At 34.8% G+C, this 19,216-nt stretch overlaps 3 protein-coding genes across 4 annotated transcripts; all 3 read left to right on the forward strand.

The window, feature by feature from the left end:
- The first annotated feature begins 5,204 nt into the window (after positions 1–5,204).
- LOC102611176 (probable calcium-binding protein CML29) lies at positions 5,205–5,991 on the forward strand. Its single transcript, XM_006472646.3, has one exon. The coding sequence runs from the start codon at positions 5,300–5,302 to the stop codon at positions 5,771–5,773; it is 474 nt and encodes a 157-aa protein (XP_006472709.2). The 5' UTR covers positions 5,205–5,299; the 3' UTR covers positions 5,774–5,991.
- A 2,569-nt stretch (positions 5,992–8,560) lies between these two features.
- On the forward strand, positions 8,561–10,546 carry LOC102611458 (probable 6-phosphogluconolactonase 1). Of its 2 annotated transcripts, XM_006472647.4 has the most exons (4): positions 8,561–8,726; positions 8,878–9,104; positions 9,208–9,343; positions 9,828–10,546. In XM_006472647.4, exons 1-4 carry the CDS (start codon positions 8,706–8,708, stop codon positions 10,317–10,319), a joined length of 876 nt encoding a protein of 291 aa, XP_006472710.2. In that variant the 5' UTR covers positions 8,561–8,705; the 3' UTR covers positions 10,320–10,546. The 2 variants fall into 2 exon arrangements, with proteins under 2 accessions (XP_006472710.2, XP_052296910.1); XM_052440950.1 differs by lacking the exon at positions 8,561–8,726 and having other exon boundaries at positions 8,733–9,104.
- A 6,099-nt stretch (positions 10,547–16,645) lies between these two features.
- On the forward strand, positions 16,646–17,757 carry LOC102612251 (30S ribosomal protein S13, chloroplastic). The gene is made up of 3 exons (XM_006472650.4): positions 16,646–16,876; positions 17,172–17,396; positions 17,486–17,757. The coding sequence occupies exons 1-3, from the start codon at positions 16,760–16,762 to the stop codon at positions 17,651–17,653; spliced, it is 510 nt and encodes a 169-aa protein (XP_006472713.1). The 5' UTR covers positions 16,646–16,759; the 3' UTR covers positions 17,654–17,757.
- The last annotated feature ends 1,459 nt before the right edge of the window (positions 17,758–19,216 follow it).

The following is a 19,216-nucleotide window of genomic DNA, read 5'->3' on the forward strand; positions in this document are numbered from 1 at the left end:
CTGTAAACTAGCTTAATTCTTCTACAAAGAATGTGGAATCCTTGTTTTTTGTATTTTCTTTCATTATCAATAATATACCTCTAGAACGAGCCTCATTCATATAACTAAAATTATTATAATTATAATTATAATTATAATAATTCTGTAAGCTTCTAGCCGTACCTATTTAGTTGTAATTTTCTGAGATAGGTATATGTAAATCATCGATTTTGGATTATATATATATTCATTCTCTACCACAGGTGTCCTCTTTTTTTTTTCATGTGGACATGCTTTTAACCAGTATGAATTAATAAAGTGTATATATTAGTAGTGTAATGATGTTGCTCAAGACCTTTTTTTTTAGTTTTTAAGATAGATGATTTTTTTTTTAAGGTGGATGATGGATAAAGTACAAATTAGTTTTTCTTTCCATCATCATGCACAATGCATCTCTGATGATTTTAGAGTCAGTACCACAGTGTATATATTAGTAGTAGAATGATGTTATTCAAGAACTTTTCTTTTCTTTTTAAGATAGATGATGGGTAAAGTATCTCCCCTTGTATTTGAAAGAAAAATGACTTTAAACCGCCTGGCTAAATATTAGGGCGATGTGATTTAACACTTCTTGATTATTAATTAGTTGTTGGCAAATCAATTTATACAGCATTATTTATAAAAGAAATTAGAAATGACCACATAACTTGTTACATATGTTAACAAATAAATATAGAGATAAATATTTCCCCTTTAATATTAACATTTCCTAAGGTAATAAAATCTAATGGAAATCTCTGTACGTATGCCTTGATAGATACACACACACACTCATGCAATACCATTTGTACGGACATGTAGCGGTACTGCATCAGCCGTCATGGATCCTTCTCCGAAGAAGCAACACATTGCTTGATATTAAATGTAGTGATAAATTGTATATAAAATCATAAAATATCAAGTTAAGGTAATTTTTTTTTGGTCTTTTCCCATCAAGAAGGAACAATAAAACTAAAATCATATTTTATTGTTTGAATTTTTGTCAGAGACCAAAAAAATAAAATAAAATACCAATCAATATCATGTGAGATTCATGTCAACACATTACATGAAATTAGGGAAATTTAACCTAATAGAATTTGTCCAATTGAATTTTAGAAATATTCCTAATTATTGTTAATATGTAGTTTCATCCACGGGGCGTTCATGGAAATTGGAACTCGATCCACTTGAATTTATCTCATTTACTTAAAATAAACTAGACGATCATGCAAATACTTCAAGTTTAAAAATTTGAGCCATATCCCATAGACATTAACATATTCAAAAAGTTTAATACGACAACTTATGGAATAAGAAATTCGTTCCATTAACATCCAGAAAAGCTTTCAAGTTTCATCCCAACAAGCAACAGATGGATTTTCTTACATTTGACAAACATTATAAATAATTGTTTTCGTCGATTCATATAACATAAACTTAGATATTTGTTTATTCACAACTAAAGAAAGAGCAAGTTTACGAAGCAAATAATAAATAAATAAATAATGGAGAGAGAGAAGAGAGGAAAGAATTATTCAAGTTGGGCACTGATACGAGAAGTAAAACCTGATAAAGACGGAAAAAAAAAACGCACTTAAAAAACAATGTCATTTTATTTTTCGACAGGCTTTAGTTCCCATGTCAATTTTTCATTCAAGTTGGGTATATGTCACAGATGTACAACTACTAATTAAGGAAATTTTTCTAGCGGTCCGCAGCACGAAAGGCTTAAAACAAGAAAAATAGGGCAATGCATGTGGCGACAAAGTGTTAGACAAGTTTGTTCCTTTCATTAAATTATAATATAAGAAAAAGATTCTTCTAATCAGGATTAGTAAACTCAAAAACGAGATAAGTATGAATTAAATAAGCAGATGGAGTAAAAGTTAAAAAGCGGATACAACGAACTGTTTGGGTTGGGTCAAGTGAGTGAATGAGAAGTGGCGTATGGGAAGCACCAATGGCCAATGAATAATGAATGAAAACATGGGGCGCAGTTTCAGAAGAAAAAAAGAAAGATGAGCAGAGCCAAGTAACCAATTAGCCAACGCACAAAAACAGAAAGGGTCGCAAATTCACAACTGGGGGCGGCTGATCGTGAACCGATGGGGGCAGGCATTTCCAAATGCCCTTGGCCTTTTGATGAAGCTTTGAGCCACCTTCTGTTTTCTTTGATTTTTTGATGCCTCATTTCTCTCTGTTCCAATGCCAGACAAAAAAGTTTTGTCAAACATGTGTATCGTCCATAGACTAAGGGCCAACTTTCACATATACAATTTTTTTTTTTCTTTTGATTTTCCCAGAGTAATAAGCACAATTGGAACACAACTCTGCTCCTCACAACGTGGTGATGTGATTGTACTAAAAAGGGTAAATAAATTAATAGTGGAAATTAAAAATATCAAAAGCCAACGTTATATATATATATATATCTCTTTTTTGCTTTTTTCTGGTTTATGTGGATACCCACTGACCTGCAGCAGTTTTTGATTTGTTTTCCTCTTGCTCATGTGGCATACGATTTTTGGTGACAGTGGCAGCACCATGTACACCAAAGCTGCCCACGTGGGCCTGCTTCGTTCTTAGTTCTTTGGCAAAATTTGGGATCGGTGGTTGCTAATGCTAACCCGAATTAACATCTTTAGCTGCAAGGATTAATACTTGTTTAAATCCAATTGGTTTAACAAAACAAAGGGCTGGATTCAGATAAATCGATCTAGAAACCTGTATTGATAATTTCCACGAGCACCGAACACAGGAATCTGGTATTGCCTTTAATCGTATAGTTACTTTTATTTATTCATTATCACGAATGTAAATCTATCGACTCAAAACAAGCAGAGGTACGTCACCTTTTTGGTTCTCAAATCTACAAAGATTTTCTTCTGTTTTGAGTCAAATTTAAATATTCGCAAAATAATGTTTCTCACATCATCATGAATAAGCCAATAGAACTAGGAATCATATGCTCGTTGATTCAGAAACCTTACAAAGATTTTTGGTTGGTCAAACGAAGAACCCGCGTAATGATTTTTGAGTTGCAATCATGATCCGTCAGTTGAAAATGCTTAATTGCCAACCATTCCTGTAGATGTTCCGGTTTTTTCCGGAATCATGATTGCGCATTGCAAGCAATGTATAAGGCGAGGTGATTGCTGTGGATTAGCTAGTAAATGATAAAATATTTAAAATATCGTATACTTAAGGAGTCGGAAATTTAATTTAAGAAATTAATAATATTCTTCTTCTCAAACATAGAGCAGAGGAGTGACAATATTTTACGTGATTTATTTATCTGACACAAATGAATAGATTTGAGTTGAATAAATTTGTCACGAATTTAATTCGAGTTCAGATCACTCATTTAATAATCATGTTAAGGATCAAGAAAAATACAACAACTTAAATATAGGATTACATTACTTATCAAAGAAAAACACAAATTAATGCTATTTTGTAATAATATACAGTTTCTGCGAATTTTTGATAGCTTGCATGAATCATCCATACTGCCTTTAAGCCAAATTGTAGTTAATTATGCATAAAAAGAAAAAAAAAAGACAAAAAGAAAACTCTATACCAGTTGTCATACCAAATTGCAATATTTTTTTATTTTCCCTTTATAATAAGATAATGGATAAAACAACCACAAGATGAAACGCTTGACTACACCACAATGTCGTTAGTTTTCTCTTATGTCAAAGTTTGTTTGAGCTCAACAACTCAACAAGATTATATTTCTAGGAAAAGAAAATTCATAGAAAAATCGCGGGCCGGAAACATTTTTGTTGCGGGTAATAGTTCTTATAATTAACTAAAATGACAAACAATAGCTATTGACTCTTTAAAGCAAAAAATTGAGAATATTCGATTGCAAATAAATTGCGATAAATAAAAATGAATTTTTTTGGGGGGTTTTTTTAAACTCAAAAATAAGAATTTAACCGATTTGCATGACATGAAATATGCAATGCACTTATCTTTAACAAGTTACCCCAACGATTCCGAACTCGAGAGAAAATAATTTTACAATAATGATTTACTCATGGACAGCTGTAAAAAGTAAAAACTAAGTAATCATTTTATGTGGTATGAAAAGATATGTTGAAAAGTAAAAATAATTAATAAAATATCATGTGAGTCTTGTGTAATATATTCTTGTTCATTGTCTACACTCTACACAAATTTATATGAAGAAAAAGAGCTGCAGACAAATATTCTTGTTCATTGCCTACACTCTACACAAATGCATGGGGGCAGCAACAGTAATAATAAATAATTATAACCATACAGGTCAGACTAATCTGGCCCTCCAAAATCTCTCTTTAATTGGGCATCAAGATGACCCATAAAATAATTTGAAACTCATAGACTTACAAGTAGTGGGGTTCAATAAAAGGCTCAGTGATCCATATTTGTTTTCAGTACGGAACGAAATTAGAAGGGCTACTTAGAAAATACAGTCCCATCTTTATTGTCAATTGCGTATAGTTTTGCTGCATTAAAATTGAAGGCCCAAAAGCTGTTTTTTCATGGGGGCACAAGAGATAAGGACAATAACCTGTAAGATTTAGTACTCTACAAATAAAGTATACTAAACTTGTAAATAATTATGCAAAAACTTATCCAATATACATCTGATTAAGATTAAAAAAAAATGCTATTTAATTTGTAAATAGGAGTCTTTTTTGGATGTTATCTCTTTGTTAAAATCCGGTTTAAAATTTTACACTTAACTAAAGAACGGGCATCTCCTATCCAAAGAATTCTATAAAGCTAACTAGGATGCTGTAGCTGGAAGCATCCAGGAGGACGATGACGTGTAGTGTAAAAATGATCAAGGATATGAAATTACATGATCCATGATGCAACTACAATTCTCTTTTAAGCCCAAAAAAATATTCGTGCATTCTTAGCTAGCTAGCAAGTTAGAAATTATCCGCATTTCCGATTTATATAATATCACGTTAAATAGGAAAAAAAAATATTTATGCATAACTTATATAAAATATATATTGGAGGAAATGGCCGGGAATGTGATACAGTCACGATCGGCATAATCTTTTGGGTGCAACTTTGAGGATAAGGATAATAATTGCAAGCATAAGAATCGACGTCTACTTTAATTATTCTACTTTAATTTTTGTCGACTCAAAGGAACAACAAAAGAATAATGGCCGCCCCCTCATCTCCACTATTTATACATAGAATGAACCAAATCCTAACAAAAGTGACGTTGTGCATTAATATTAGTTGTTGTGATTGCAGAAGTTGATCCATGGCTCAATCCAGGCCTCTCTCCGAGGAAACCGAGACATTGAACCATGTCTTAAGTCTAGTGGAGACTTTCAGAGCCTTTGATTCGGACAACGATGGGTCGATCACTGGTGCTGAGCTCTCTGGAATATTCAATTCAGTTGGTTACAGGGCTAGCGAGGAAGATGTCAGGGAAATGATGCGGCAAGGTGACGCGAACAACGACGGATTGCTGAGCTTGGAGGAGTTCTTGGAGATGAACACCAAAGACATGGAGCTTGGAAGCCTTGGGAATTTGCTCAAGGCAGCTTTTGAATCTCTGAATCTTGATGGTGATGATATCTTAACTGGAGCAGAGCTGCATGAAGTTATTGAAAATTTAGGAGTTGGGTTGTCATTAGCTGATTGCCAGGAGATTATTGCTTCCATGGATGGAGACGGTGATGGTGCTGTTAGCTTTGAGGACCTCCAATTAATAGTTAATTCCCTCCTCTAGAATCTCAACAGTCAACACAACGTATGTAATGCTACATGCTATATATATATATATATAGTAATAAACAATCACTAGCGTGTAGATCTATTACCATGCATCCTCCATTACTCTGCCATCTCTTCTACTTGATATATAGAAGATCATAAGTACACTCAATGTGTGATTAATTGTTATGTGCCTTTGCATCCAAATAAAATGAATATCAAATTTCTATTAAATGCTCTCTGTCTTTGAATTAATGTCAAATATACTTTCATACCAAAGCAGATGGAAATAAATTTATGCACGGCACAGGGAGTACGCGAGTTACTAGAGGCATGACATGAGTAGTGACAAATTACCAACACTTCCTGATAATGGCGGGTAACAAACCCAAGACAAAATAAATTTGTAATAGACCAGAGCTTGGAAGTTGAAAGTGACCTTTCATTCATTACAAACTAAATATCAGGCCAGCCACTCGGCCTTTGGCCGAGTGGTGAGAGCTGCTGCTCTCCAACTTGGAGAGCAGCAGTTCGAACCCCCACAATGCATGTGGGGGTGTTTCCTTCCTCAAATAAAATTGAGTGAAGGCAATCTGCTACCTTGCCCCAGTGCGAGGAGTAGACATCCCTCGAATATTTGAGAGGGTTAAAATTTGGGCAGCGCTCCATTAACTTTGATGTATGTTGGTCCCAGTTATAATCTGATTTGTACATATCAGTTATATTCTCATGTAATATGAGTTGTAATCGGAGCAATAGTCTCATGTAATCAAAAAAAAAAAAAACTAAATATCAGGCCAAGCAAGTACCTAGAAGAAATTATTGCCAACTGAATCATGAACCGACAGTGCAGAAACGTAGAAGATTGATAGGTATGAAAAATTAGATTTCTAAATAATAAAAGTTTTATTAAAAAAATTTGGATGAACAAAACTAAGCTTTCAGCCGTTTATATATATGTAATTTTTTAAAAATAGGTAAATCTAAAATATTATTTAATAATAAAATTTTAGTAATCTAAATAAAAAAATTAAAATAAATGGTACCTAAATCCATATCTTTTTAAAAAATAAAAATCTTAAAAATAAAAAAAATAAAAAATACTTAAAATTATAAAATTATCGAAAAAACAATAGAATTTTTGACTCGACAACAAAACAAAACGGCCTAAATAGTGTTGGGTTTAATATTCTTTCATAATTTTTTTTAAAAATATATTATACGCTCAAAATTAACACTAAATTGTGGCCCCTCCCCAAAAAAAAAGAACCTACTCATCCCAGCAATCATGCTGAATTATGAACTTCGGTCGTTCTCACGCATCGTCCACATATATATGGTGAGTAAGTTACCTGATACTGCAGCCTCTACGTAAGCTAGCTACTAGCCTACCATACCAGATTAGGCTTTAGTATAGCTCGTCTCCACCCTGCGGTTTGTTGGATTACTACTTGGATCGATCGCGAGAACACGTACGTTGATCCTACTTCACGTCTTTGTCCTTTTCTAAAGAAAAGAAAAGACAAAACTCTCTACAAATTAGGCGGAGCACTGCGTTGATTGAATTAATGATTCCGTGCGTGCTTTAAGTAGCCGGGCGCGAATCCATAGAATTAATTATTCCACGATTGAAAGGATTTTATAAAGTTTAATTTAGAAATCTATAACCAACATTTTCTTTTATGAACCTCCAAGAGGAGGCAGTTTATTCGACTAATATGATACGATTTGCATTCGTGATATAAACGGCCCAAAAAAAAAAAAAAGGGATACTATTACATTCGGTTAGGGAACATATTGAATTTTACCCCTTAAAATATAATAAGAATAAAATAATTGAAAAAAATATATAGAAAAAACAATGAGAAAAAGCAAGATATGTCTATAAGGGAGGAGGAATTTGAATCTATGGAAATGTGAACCCTCACCACAGTGAAGGACACCAGCCATTCAACCATTGAGTTGTTTTGGCCTTTTGGTTCAAAACTTATATTTTATAATATCTCTAAAATAGTAATAGAGATGATATATGTTGTCCAAAAAAAGAAAAGAAAATAAAAGTAATTAGTGAAGATTCATCTTCTTACGGAAACCATCCATAATTTAAATATGATTAGATGTTATAATCAAAATCTTTAAATAGATTGGATGTAATTGATAATTTAATAAGTATCCCATTAAAGTACTAGGGATTAAATTGAAATTGCACAAAATAGGTTGTTTATTCAGTGTGCATTAAATAAGTTGTTGATTAAAAAAATTGTTTGGTGTTTGAAATATTATGTTGTTGTGATTGTTGTAAGTTTAGAAAATAAAATAAATACGTTTAGTAAATTTTGTTGTGAAAGTGTTATTTTATTAACTAATTATCAAAATAAAAATAAATTTCAATTACCTTATAACACATGGTTGTAGTTTTATTAAAATAGTTTGATTATAATAATCTTTTTTGCAAGAGATCATAATAAAAAATTTAACAAAATATGATTACTGTTTATAAAAAATATCTCTCCTCTCACGTTTAAAAGTTACTATTAAAATAAAAAAATTACAAAATAAATAATATTTAAAATTTTATCAAACGCTATTTTTATCCAAATCTATTAAATAAGTCAATAATGGAGTTTGATCCTCTATTCCAAATCCCTAAGCAAGCGTAAAATGCAAATACTCGTGTTTACTGTTCGAGCAATAATTGAATGCAACAAAAAGTTGGTTGGTTTGCGCACGCGCAGGCCAACATTAACTGCAGCCCAGTAACGTGATGCTTATCCACTCGAGTCAAAGCTCCGAAAATGAGGAGAGAAGAACTAGCATTTTGCTTTGCCCCCAAACACCGTACATAGAGAAAAGACAAAGCGATAATTCAGTCATTTTATGATAAAAATCCAAAATATCTCCAGCCATACAGCCAGGGCTTTTCATCTTTTCGGGCTTCTCCTTTCTTGATGGGGGAGGCCACTGAGCAGGTAATTTATTGTTTTCAAGCTCCACAAGTAAACGAGGCTTCGTCGTTTTCGTTGTCCATTCACGCACACTGTATATTATATGTTGTCGGCTCACGGTCCTCTTGTCTTTTATATATGTGTAATGTACTAGAAACTAACTAGAAAGCTATAGGGCTGTAAAAGAGAAGCCTCACGACTCACGTACCGTATCAGAAAGAAAGAGAGGGGTTGGCTGATAATAATGGAGAGGAGAGAGCCAGAACTGAGATTGTTCGATAGCTGTGAAGAACTCGACTCATGCCTCGCTGATTACGTGTATCAAATATCCGAAGCTGCTATAAGGGAGAGAGGCTCTTTTTCGCTTGTTCTCTCTGGGGGAGATATGCCAAATCGCTTAGGGTTGATCCTCGTCACGAGTCATGACTTTAATTTTAATTTCTTGGCTGATGCTTAGTTACAATGAATTTTCTCATGCATGCAGTTGATGTAATTTGTTATGTAGGAAGCTCACAAGGCCACCGTTCTTGAGAACCGTGGACTGGTCAAAATGGCATGTGTTTTGGGCTGAAGAGAACGTGGTTCCTAAGAGACATCCCGATAGCTTCTACAGACAAGCCCAGGAAGCATTCATCTCAAAGGTTCTACTGTTATTTATCCACTTATTTACTCTTCATGCGTTGCTTGCGTCGTTGATTGATAGAAACGGAATGTATGGCTTTGGTTTTCCCCTTGCATTGCATGCAAATTAGGAGGGTAATGATATAAGCTTACGTATGCTGTGTCTGTGTCCTAAACCAATCATAGAGAACCGCTGTTCTGAACAAATTCAATTGTTACTGTAACCACTTAAAAAGTTCTGGAAATTGACTAGTGCATAGTGCAAGTATACGTACAGCAATATTAGTATTACAATACCCACCGGAAAAGTCTTCGGTGCTCTAACTAAGCTAATAATAATGAGAGAGAGCAACAGATTTGCTTTACTCCGTAGCGGTCATTGAGTCATCAAAAACTTGCTGACACGTATTGAACTGTTGTAAATATTTGTCTTAGGGCCCATTAAACTTGGACGGCCCACCACCGACCTTTGACAATCTATCATCATTTCTTTTCTTGGTGCAGGTACCCATACTGCCGGCTCACGTTATTCCTGTCAGCCACGGCGTACCGGGAGAATCAGCTGCCAATAACTACGAGTTCTCCATCAGGCAACAGGTTAGAAAGCGGACGGTTCCTGTTTCTCCATCGAGCGACTGTCCCCAATTCGACCTTGTTCTCTTAACTCTGGGGACCCGCTGCGACGTGGCATCTATTTACCCCAATAACCCGGTCCTCCAGGAGGACTCTCAATGGGTTGCCTGGGTCTCCTCTAACGCTCCCAGGGAGAGCGTGACACTCACTCTACCCGTTATAAACGCTGCTGCGAACGTGGCTATTGTGGCCTCGGGGATTGACGTGGCCCGTCCATTTTTGCACGTCATGATGGACCAAAAGCCCAATAGACGCCTCCCAGCCCAATTGGTTTCGCCGAAAGATGGGAAGCTCGTTTGGTTTGCGGATGCAAGTGCGGCTTCTTTCTTCCTCCGCGGCAGTGGAACCACTGCAGCTACATGAAGTCCTTAATCTCATCTATTCAATAAAATTTACAGGATCAATGGAATTTTCCAATAAAATTACGTTACGTATCTTCCTTTTTTTATATTATGATTAGCTAATTTCTAAATTGATGTGTATGCGTGTAGAACTGTAAAAACTTTAGTGGATGGGTGTAAAGATGATGCGGTTATGCTTGTCCCAACTAAGAATTTTTACATATATATCGAAAAAAATTTCTTTCCTAATTCTATGGTAATTTTGATTATTGGGGCACGAGGGGTAGGATCCAGATCCTCTTCTTGTTATTTATCTCATTGCCTATCATTAGCTTTTTCAATGATCTAATGAGGATTGTTATCTATAAAACTTGTATGGTGAAAATTTGGATTCAGCACTGACTTGTACTTTTTTTTTTTTTCCAACTTCGCACCACTCTAAAACTTAAAACTTTTAACTACTCGGTTGCACGTCATAATTATTAGATCTTGAAAACCTAAACATTGTAAAATCATTGGAAAAAAAAAAGATATGACCTAGATGGATGAGGACATCTACTAAAAATTGTGATTAGATAGTTATTACTATTATTCTTTTTTCATAATCGTCCCATATTGAAGTCGGATTATACTCTCACCTTCAGGTTTTCTCGTAACTTTGTGTTGAATTTTCACAGATTTGATGTTCTATTTGCCTAATGCATGGACATCCAATTTGCATGTTGCGCGTGTTCTTCAAGTTGATCACGACACATCACATGTCTGTGACGTCGCGAAGATTCATCAATTTGAAATAGTTAAAGAACTCCAATTAATAAATGATTGAGTTTCTTTGTAATTCGGTATGATATAGTAAAGTAATCTCACACACCAACAGCGTAACTTGTATTCGGCCGGAAAAATAGAAATTTGATATTCATTTTATTTGTATGCAAATTAAGGCACATAACAATTAACGAAGTTGGAATTTTCCTCTCACTCATCGAGAACATAACTAAGGAAGCTGGAAAAATAACAAGTAGCTAGAATTATTATTATTTTTTTTGTTTTGACCACGAGGTATTCTGGGGAGGGCCCCAACTGTGGGACGCACCTTTAAGCTGTACCACAACCCAGACTAGAAGTCTCCGTTCGAACCGAGAGGCACAGGTTCTCCCAACAAAGGCGACTTCCTGCGACTCGAACTGGGGAGCAAACCCAATCAAGCCACTAAAGGGGACTCCATTGCCAGTGGAGCCAACACTTTGTCGGTAGTAGCTAGAATTATATTTATAAGGCAATCGAAGACATATACGGTGAAGGTCGTTGATAACCTATGTAATTGTTGTAGCTGTTAGTATGTTCATTTATTACGCAAATATTCTTATGTTAACTTGCCTACAATGCAAGAGTGATGTGTGGTAATATAAATATTAGAACTAGTTTATTACTTTGCATCAGTGAAGCTTCATTAAAAGGTTGCGGGCTGACGTTCGCGGTAAATATATTACATTCTTTTGGCAACAATTACCATTAAATAATCTCTCTTCTTTGCTTATAAAAAAAATATAAATAAATAATATAAATATTCTTTGCTCTCTTCTCAATTCGTTTAGTTTGTCGTATCCAGTTGTAAATTCGTCAAATAACCTACGGATGGTGGTGTTCTTGTGCTTGAGTGTTGTAAATTGGAATCAAATTATGCAACCTCAATCAATTTATTGTGAACATGTTTATATACTGAGATCTGCGTGTTCGCTCAACATGCGTAAATCTAACACTAGTTCCAACTGAATTATATCATGAATTTTTGTTCATTTTCCAGTGATTTTATTGGAAATGATGTTATTATAAATTACCTGATGTCTTTTGTTGGTTGCAGCCATGCATATAACTTTAAGATATCTGATTACTTCTACTAGAGATTTTCACGATATGTTTATGTTTAAGCTTGTGAGACTTTTAATCCTTAAATGATAACGCAGTTGATTTTGATTAGGCCCCTTGCATCGGAAGCAAGAGTTCTAGGGATCATTGTCCCTCACGCCACACCACCTTTGGGAGTGACGTTATTTAATTTATGTTTGTGCGTGGAATTTCTTCCAAACAGGTAAATTTGGCCCTTTTTTTAATTTTTTGTAATTTGTTCAAAATAATTTTATTTTGCTTTGAAAAATGAAACATGTAATTAAATCATATATGGCCTATTACTGGTCCGTTAGATATGCATGTAATATTTCTTGGGGATTATTTCTTCTGAGTCTTTCTTTTGATTTTGATTTATGCCACTACATGAGACGTGGATAGAAATGTTTTCTCTAAGACTCTTAACGTGAAAAAATTGCTGCTCTGGTAAGCTAATGAGTGACGTTTGGGTCCCTTTAATGCAAATGTTAATATTTAATAATTCAAGATATAGAATTGCTTTTTGATAGAATAGCCAGAAGAGGCAGAGCCTTGTGCAGTGCACGGCCAAACTCGTCATTCGCATCCAAATCTTCCGGTTTCAAGCCAGCAGAAAGTTTCCAATCAAAGGTGTACAAAAGTGATGCCAACATCAAATAATGTGCCATTCTGTGAGCCAACGGCAAGCCGGGATAAATCCTCCTTCCAGCTCCAAACGGAATGAACTCAAAGTCTCGGCCTTTCACATCAATTTCGCTATCTAAGAAACTTTCATGCACGAATGAAATTGGATTTTGCCATATGTTTGAATCGCGACCCATGGCCTATACGTTTACTATAGGTTTACTTCCGTTTCAACCTTTTGAGGCACAAGGAATGGACCTGGTGGGTGCAATCAAAAGTCTCCTTCACTATTGCCTGTAGGTGAGGCAACTAAGAGTTTCAAACTCTATCAACTTCCCCATCATGATTGCCGAGTAATTCTCTAAGCTCATATTGAGCTGTTGTTAGTACTTTCGGATTGTGAAGAAACTCTGCCACTGCCCATTCTACTGTTCTTGAGGTTGTGTCAGTTCCTGCCAAAAAAAAAAAAAAGTACAAAAAGACAAATATTGCTTAAATTGCATGCAATCCGAAGTATTGTATTAGTCGAGAATTAATTGAGATGTAACTACTTACAAGAAGTACGTGTTTAATATCAAAGAGACTCGGTTCCGAATTATTTCCCCGAGCAAGATTGAGGAGTGAGTCTAACACGTCCCTCAGAATTCATCAGGGATTCCTTGACTTGAAATCTTTCATCAATGATGCCGTCAAAAATCTTGAACATTCTCAAAAAATAAACAGTCATCCGTTTACGAGATCCCTGTGGGTAAAAAAAATGAAAGAATGATTCCCAGCTTCTTCCGTATGCGACATGCAAGCTTGTTAAAACTTTGAGATAAATCAGAATGATATTGAGCTAAATCCAAAGAGACAAAAGTGTTTGATACCAAATAAATAGTCATCCGTTTACGGTAGTGAAGGTAGCTTGACCAATATCAACACTTCTACGTACCCCTCGTGCAACTTCTATGCACATAGTCAAGTAGTTGTTGCACCTTTTGTGCCGTATGGCTTGGCTAGCATCTAGTTGATTTTTGGTAAACATATGGGTAGCACAGACTTTCCAAAGGTTCCTCCAAGGAGCTGAGACGTACAGGAAGCAGCCATTGAAACTTTGTGGTGGTCGAGTGCTCTAATCCTGTCCGGAATTGTTCTGCTAGATAAGGCCAAATCATGTTCTTTGGCTATTTCTGGACTATGGTATTATGCTACCTAGCTTCAAGACATAGGTAGTCCATTTTCACTAGTATTTGTCTTTTGAACTTCCGGTGAGTGAGAGGATACATAGATTTTTCAGCAGCAATAACAAAATTTTTCATTTTTATATTTTCCAGAGAATAATTTACATTTTAAAGAGACAAGAAAAAAGAGAGAGAATTTTGACATGCACATTTGTATCCAACTCTATGCATCAACGTCACCGTATATTTTGCATCAATTGATAAATTCAAAAAAAAAATCATAAGACTAGATGTAAATATGGACACTCCCGTCCATCAGATTTGGTTATCTGAATTTTAGAGGATTTCTTATTAATAACATGCTACATGAATATATATATATATATTTTTCTATCTTATGCAATGACTAATCATCAATCAGAATCTTGCCTGTATTTCCGATGGATTATGATGTAAATAAATAAATAAATAAACGTTATGGATATTATGAAAATAAATACAATAAAGGTGCTTTTGGTCTTAAATGAGAATTATTTACAAAATCATTTAAAACTTTTAAAGCAAAATTTTAAAAATTGGGTCTTTATTATTTCCGATCAATAAATTGGATTCGGCCCACTTCATTATATCATAATCCAAGTGAAAACTTCTGCACCACATCTTCTCCATTGGGCCTTATTTTTAAGTCCAGCATCACGGTCTACATCTTCCTTTTTTTCCATATTTGTTTGTCTGTGAAGCCTAAAACTCCCTTCACCAGAATTCCTTTCGCAGTTTCAAATCCTTCTAAAGGTAATTTCTTTCAACTTTAACTGTTCTGGCTTTTTTTTTATTCCCCTCCAAATACAGTTATTATTACTCATTTTAGTTCCATTCTTGTTTTATTTGTTTAGTACCCAGTATACAGTGGATAGACTGAATTCGCTTACATCTATTCATCTGTGTTTTTGCTTGTGTAATGGAGTTCCATTTTTTTGCACCAATCTTATTGCGTGGTTAAGTTTCGATTTTTTTTTTTTTTTGATGAAATCTTCGAATCCTGGAATGTTTTCTAATTTCATTTGGATTCTCTTTTTCTTTGGGCTTACCGATAATGATCTCGGTTGAAAATTAGACACGTGTGATATATTTTTTTTGTTTTAAGTAGATTTATTGTGATTATATTTAGTAGATATTCTCTTCTTTGAACGAATTGAAGGATCTATTGATGATCAATGATATCTTGCCTTGAACCCCTACTGTTTGATAAAAGGTCCGAGTGAATTTTTCTTGAACCTCTAATGTTTGAGAATAGGTTTGAATGGACAATTAGGTGCTATTTTTTCTTCTGTTGAATGAATTGAGAATTCTATTCATGTTCAATGTTTGTGTTATTAAGCTTGTTATGCTTGTCATCGGCTATTTATTTTCCGTTTCACTCGCTCTTTGACTAGAATAAACCATGGATAATTGAAAATATTTCTGTGTTGATTGCCTTGCTTGAAAATTGCTTTTGTTGGAGTAGGAGCTAGCACTTTCATTGAAGGGAGGCAGATTGAAGTGAAAAGAATTCTACCATCATGCCGCGAAGATCTTTATGGAAGGGCAGCTTTGTTGATGCATTCTTGGCAGAACTGAAGAATAAGAAAGATGTTCTTGCAAACAAGAAAATTTGGTCACGTAGATCTTCCATTTTGCCGGAATTTCTTAACACCACGGTGCGAATTTACAATGGAAGAAATTTTGTTCGTTGTAAGGTCACTGAAGAAAAGGTTGGTCATAAATTTGGAGAGTTTGCTATTACACGAAAACGACGGCCTTTTGGTGCTCCCAAAGGCAAGAAGTGAGTGATTATGCCTTCAGAGTTTACTGTTGGAAGATTGCAAAACTTTAGTTTAGCCTATCCAAATGGTAGCTATTTTATGAATAATTTGGTTTTTGGTTCTTGCTTTCTATTTTGAACCAAGTTGCGCTGTATTCAAGAACTTTGTTCTGAATTCAATATATTTCGTTTCATGAATTTTTATCTAGTGCGCTGTACAAGATTTAAGCAGTTTTATTGTCCTGTTTGGTTATTTAATCCCGGATGAATTGAATGTTTTAATGATCACTAATTGATTAAGCTGTATCTTCCTTTCCAGTTTGTAATTTGTATATACGATTCCGACACATTTGTTCTTCTAACTTCGAATCAAATGAACAACTCTTCGTCTTCATTTTGGTTTGGATTTTTTTTTCTCTCTCTGATTTAATTTAATGAAATATGGACAAGAATTGATTTCCGCTGGGCCCTTTTTTTAATTCTTTTTTTTCGGTTATATTAAGGATGGTCAATTTTTTGTTGATCATTACTGCTTTTATACTTGTGCAATTGTAGCATAAAATTGAGAATTCTTTAAAAAAAAAAATTTGGGTCCATACTTTAAAACGAATTTCTTAAATACAACAAAGACGGTGGTTCGACTTTAATTTTTCATAAAAGAAATGTTAAAAGTAATAGAGATAAAAAAAAAAAAAAAAAAAAAAAGAGGGCTGTCTCTTCCTTACAAACTTTCAAGTTTCTAAGCACTAATCAAATTGAAATTGGGCCTTTAAACCGCGCCGGAGTCGGCCCACACCCACTCCAGTGGATTGAAATTTGGAATGAGCCTACACGTCAACCGACAGGTGGCCAATAATGAAACTGAGTTTATAGCTTCTCTTTTGCCCATTTAAAGGATAAGTTCCTCGCATTTGCATCTCTCCACTCGAGCTTGCCGTTAGTCACCATTCCGTTTGGTTTCCGAGAAAACAAAAGAAACCAAAAGAGAAAATGGTACAAACACTTGCAATGCCTGTCGCTCCGGCGCTCTCCGTTATCTGCAACGGACATAACAATAATCTTCTCACCAACGCTTCCCTGTCTTTCCCTGTTTCCAAGCAGCCTCAGGTGATTTCCTTACAGTTCATATTATTTAAACTTTCTATTTTTAATATATATTTTCTTATTTCCTAATTATTTATTCATTCATTGTACGGTTTGTTTGGGTCACTTATTTGTTCCTACTTACAATCCCTTCGTCTTCATTTTGGTTTCGATTTTTTTTTTCTCTCTCTGATTTAATTTAATGAAATATGGATATTTAAGCAACCGCTTCTTTCCATCTCATGTATAATTAAATGAAAAAAACTGATTCTTTTTGTTTATTTCTTGGTTAATTTTGATTAAATGGTGTTGTGAGCAGTATCCCGGTCTGAGCATTCAATGTGCTCGTGTTGGAGGTGTCGAGATTCCAAATAACAAGCGGATTGAGTACTCGCTTCAGTATATTCATGGAGTTGGGCGCACAAGAGCTCGCCAAATCCTCGTTGATCTCAAAATGGAGAACAAAATCACCAAAGACATGTCTGAGGAAGAGCTCATTACAATTCGTGACGAAGTCTCCAAATACATGATTGAAGGAGATTTGGTAATAATTCCTTATTTCTTCGTTAGAGGCACCTTTTGAGCTTTGATTTCGCTGTTTGAGAATTTTTTTTTATTTGGGGGTTTTTGCAGAGGCGGTTCAATGCACTTGCTATTAGGAGATTGAAGGAGATTCAATGCTACCGCGGAATTCGCCATATTCAGGGCTTGCCATGTAGAGGGCAGCACACAAAGAACAATTGTCGCACATTGAAGGGTAAGAGGGTTGCTATTGCTGGGAAAAAGAAAGCCCCTCGTTAATTAAATGACTTTTTTCCTGTTTATTTAATGGATAGGGTTGATTTTCTATTGTATTGAATTTGAATGTGAATCATTTTGACTACAAGCTTGGTTGCTTTCGATTCTGCCGGAGCTTTTGATGTATATGTTTTACTTTTCTTTTATGCATTGCATTGATGTTGTGTTTTAATCTTCATATGCTGATTGCTTCAAGCCAATGTTATTCTACTTCTGAAATGGTTATATGCAAGTTGCTCATATAAACATTTGAACATTTTATTGAAATTGCCACTTGGCAGCCCCCTCTTTTCTACCCAGCTTATGAAACGATTCGATTCATGCATTTCTAATAAGTGAGATTATCTCAACATGTGTTACCCCCAACCATATAGTTTTACTTGTAAAATATTTTACAAATGTTGGAATCTTGCTTTTGTCTATCTTCATTTTGATATTCCTTATTCTACTTGTATCTGTTCCCACCCCCCCCCCCCCCCCCCCTTCTTTTTTTCACCTGATACTTTGTAACTCTAAATCATGACTGACATGGTCTCGATTTTGTATGGTTTATAACCCTATTTCATGAACGTGTACATGATCTTTTCTGCCACTTCAACTGGCACTCTACTTGCTCAATAATAAAAATTTGCATACAAGTTACTGTCTTCCAATTCCCTGCACTTTATACTAGAATTCTTTCTATGTAACCTTTGACTTTTGCTTCCCCTCTTACTGTACTCGATGTTGATTATCTAGCTATCTTAAAATGCATACTACTCGTGATGTTTCTTGATTGGCAATTGGGAATGTCAGAGTTTCTTTTATGTGTAAACTGTATTTATCAGTCATGGCATCCAAGACTGTTGTCCAAAGCACTACATTATATTTAGCTTATCAATTTCCTATATTTCATTCCATGGTTCTGCACAGAGATTATAGATTAGAAGAGTCCAATGTTCTCTACAGTCAATAGAGAAACGTTTCCCCCGTTCCTTATATTTCAAAGTGTCCTCCGCATACATTCTTGGCTTCTTGCAGACCCAAGTTTAGAAAACAGAGAAGTCAAAGTTGTTCTTTTGAAGTACCAGATAAGAAGAAAAGAAATCTTCTTATCTACTGATTTCATTCTGTGTTGGCTCACCCAAAAATGGCAAATATGATATGAATATTCACGGGCGCGGCACATTGAACACATGCTGATGTTAATTAATCTCATCACGAAACTATATTTTATGTATTTGTGATGATCATCGTCCCTCATCCTTTTCTTTTACTACATCCATTCTGTGATGATACATTCAGTACAGCATAACGACCATCAGCGCATTCTTGAATATGGGAAATAGAAATAATACAAATAAATCATAGCAAGTAACCTCCTGATAACATTACGTAGAATTGGTGTGAGCTAGGCGGCACACCAATTGTCAAGAAATCAGTAATTGTGAGTGTTTCAGAGTGCGTTTGGGATTGAAGTTAAACAATTGTATCTTAAAAGTATAGTACTAAAGTGTTTAGTAAACACTAATTGCTGTACTTTAAAAACTATATTGATATGATTTTTTATTTGTATAATGAAAAATT

This window comes from Citrus sinensis, chromosome 5 (genome assembly GCF_022201045.2).
Source record: "Citrus sinensis cultivar Valencia sweet orange chromosome 5, DVS_A1.0, whole genome shotgun sequence".
Classification (NCBI taxonomy): Eukaryota; Viridiplantae; Streptophyta; class Magnoliopsida; order Sapindales; family Rutaceae; genus Citrus; species Citrus sinensis.

What these genes read in the sequence shown, in the direction of transcription:
- LOC102612251 (XM_006472650.4), top strand. Translation starts at nt 16,760, where the DNA reads ATGGTACAAACACTTGCAATGCCTGTCGCTCCGGCGCTCTCCGTTATC. An exon ending in CTGTTTCCAAGCAGCCTCAG is followed by an intron (nt 16,877 to 17,171) that starts GTGATTTCCTTA and finishes TGTTGTGAGCAG; the next exon opens with TATCCCGGTCTGAGCATTCA. An exon ending in ACATGATTGAAGGAGATTTG is followed by an intron (nt 17,397 to 17,485) that starts GTAATAATTCCT and finishes GGGTTTTTGCAG; the next exon opens with AGGCGGTTCAATGCACTTGC.
- LOC102611458 (XM_006472647.4), top strand. Translation starts at nt 8,706, where the DNA reads ATGGGGGAGGCCACTGAGCAG. An exon ending in TGGGGGAGGCCACTGAGCAG is followed by an intron (nt 8,727 to 8,877) that starts GTAATTTATTGT and finishes AGAAAGCTATAG; the next exon opens with GGCTGTAAAAGAGAAGCCTC. An exon ending in GATATGCCAAATCGCTTAGG is followed by an intron (nt 9,105 to 9,207) that starts GTTGATCCTCGT and finishes TTTGTTATGTAG; the next exon opens with GAAGCTCACAAGGCCACCGT.
- LOC102611176 (XM_006472646.3), top strand. Translation starts at nt 5,300, where the DNA reads ATGGCTCAATCCAGGCCTCTCTCCGAGGAAACCGAGACATTGAACCAT.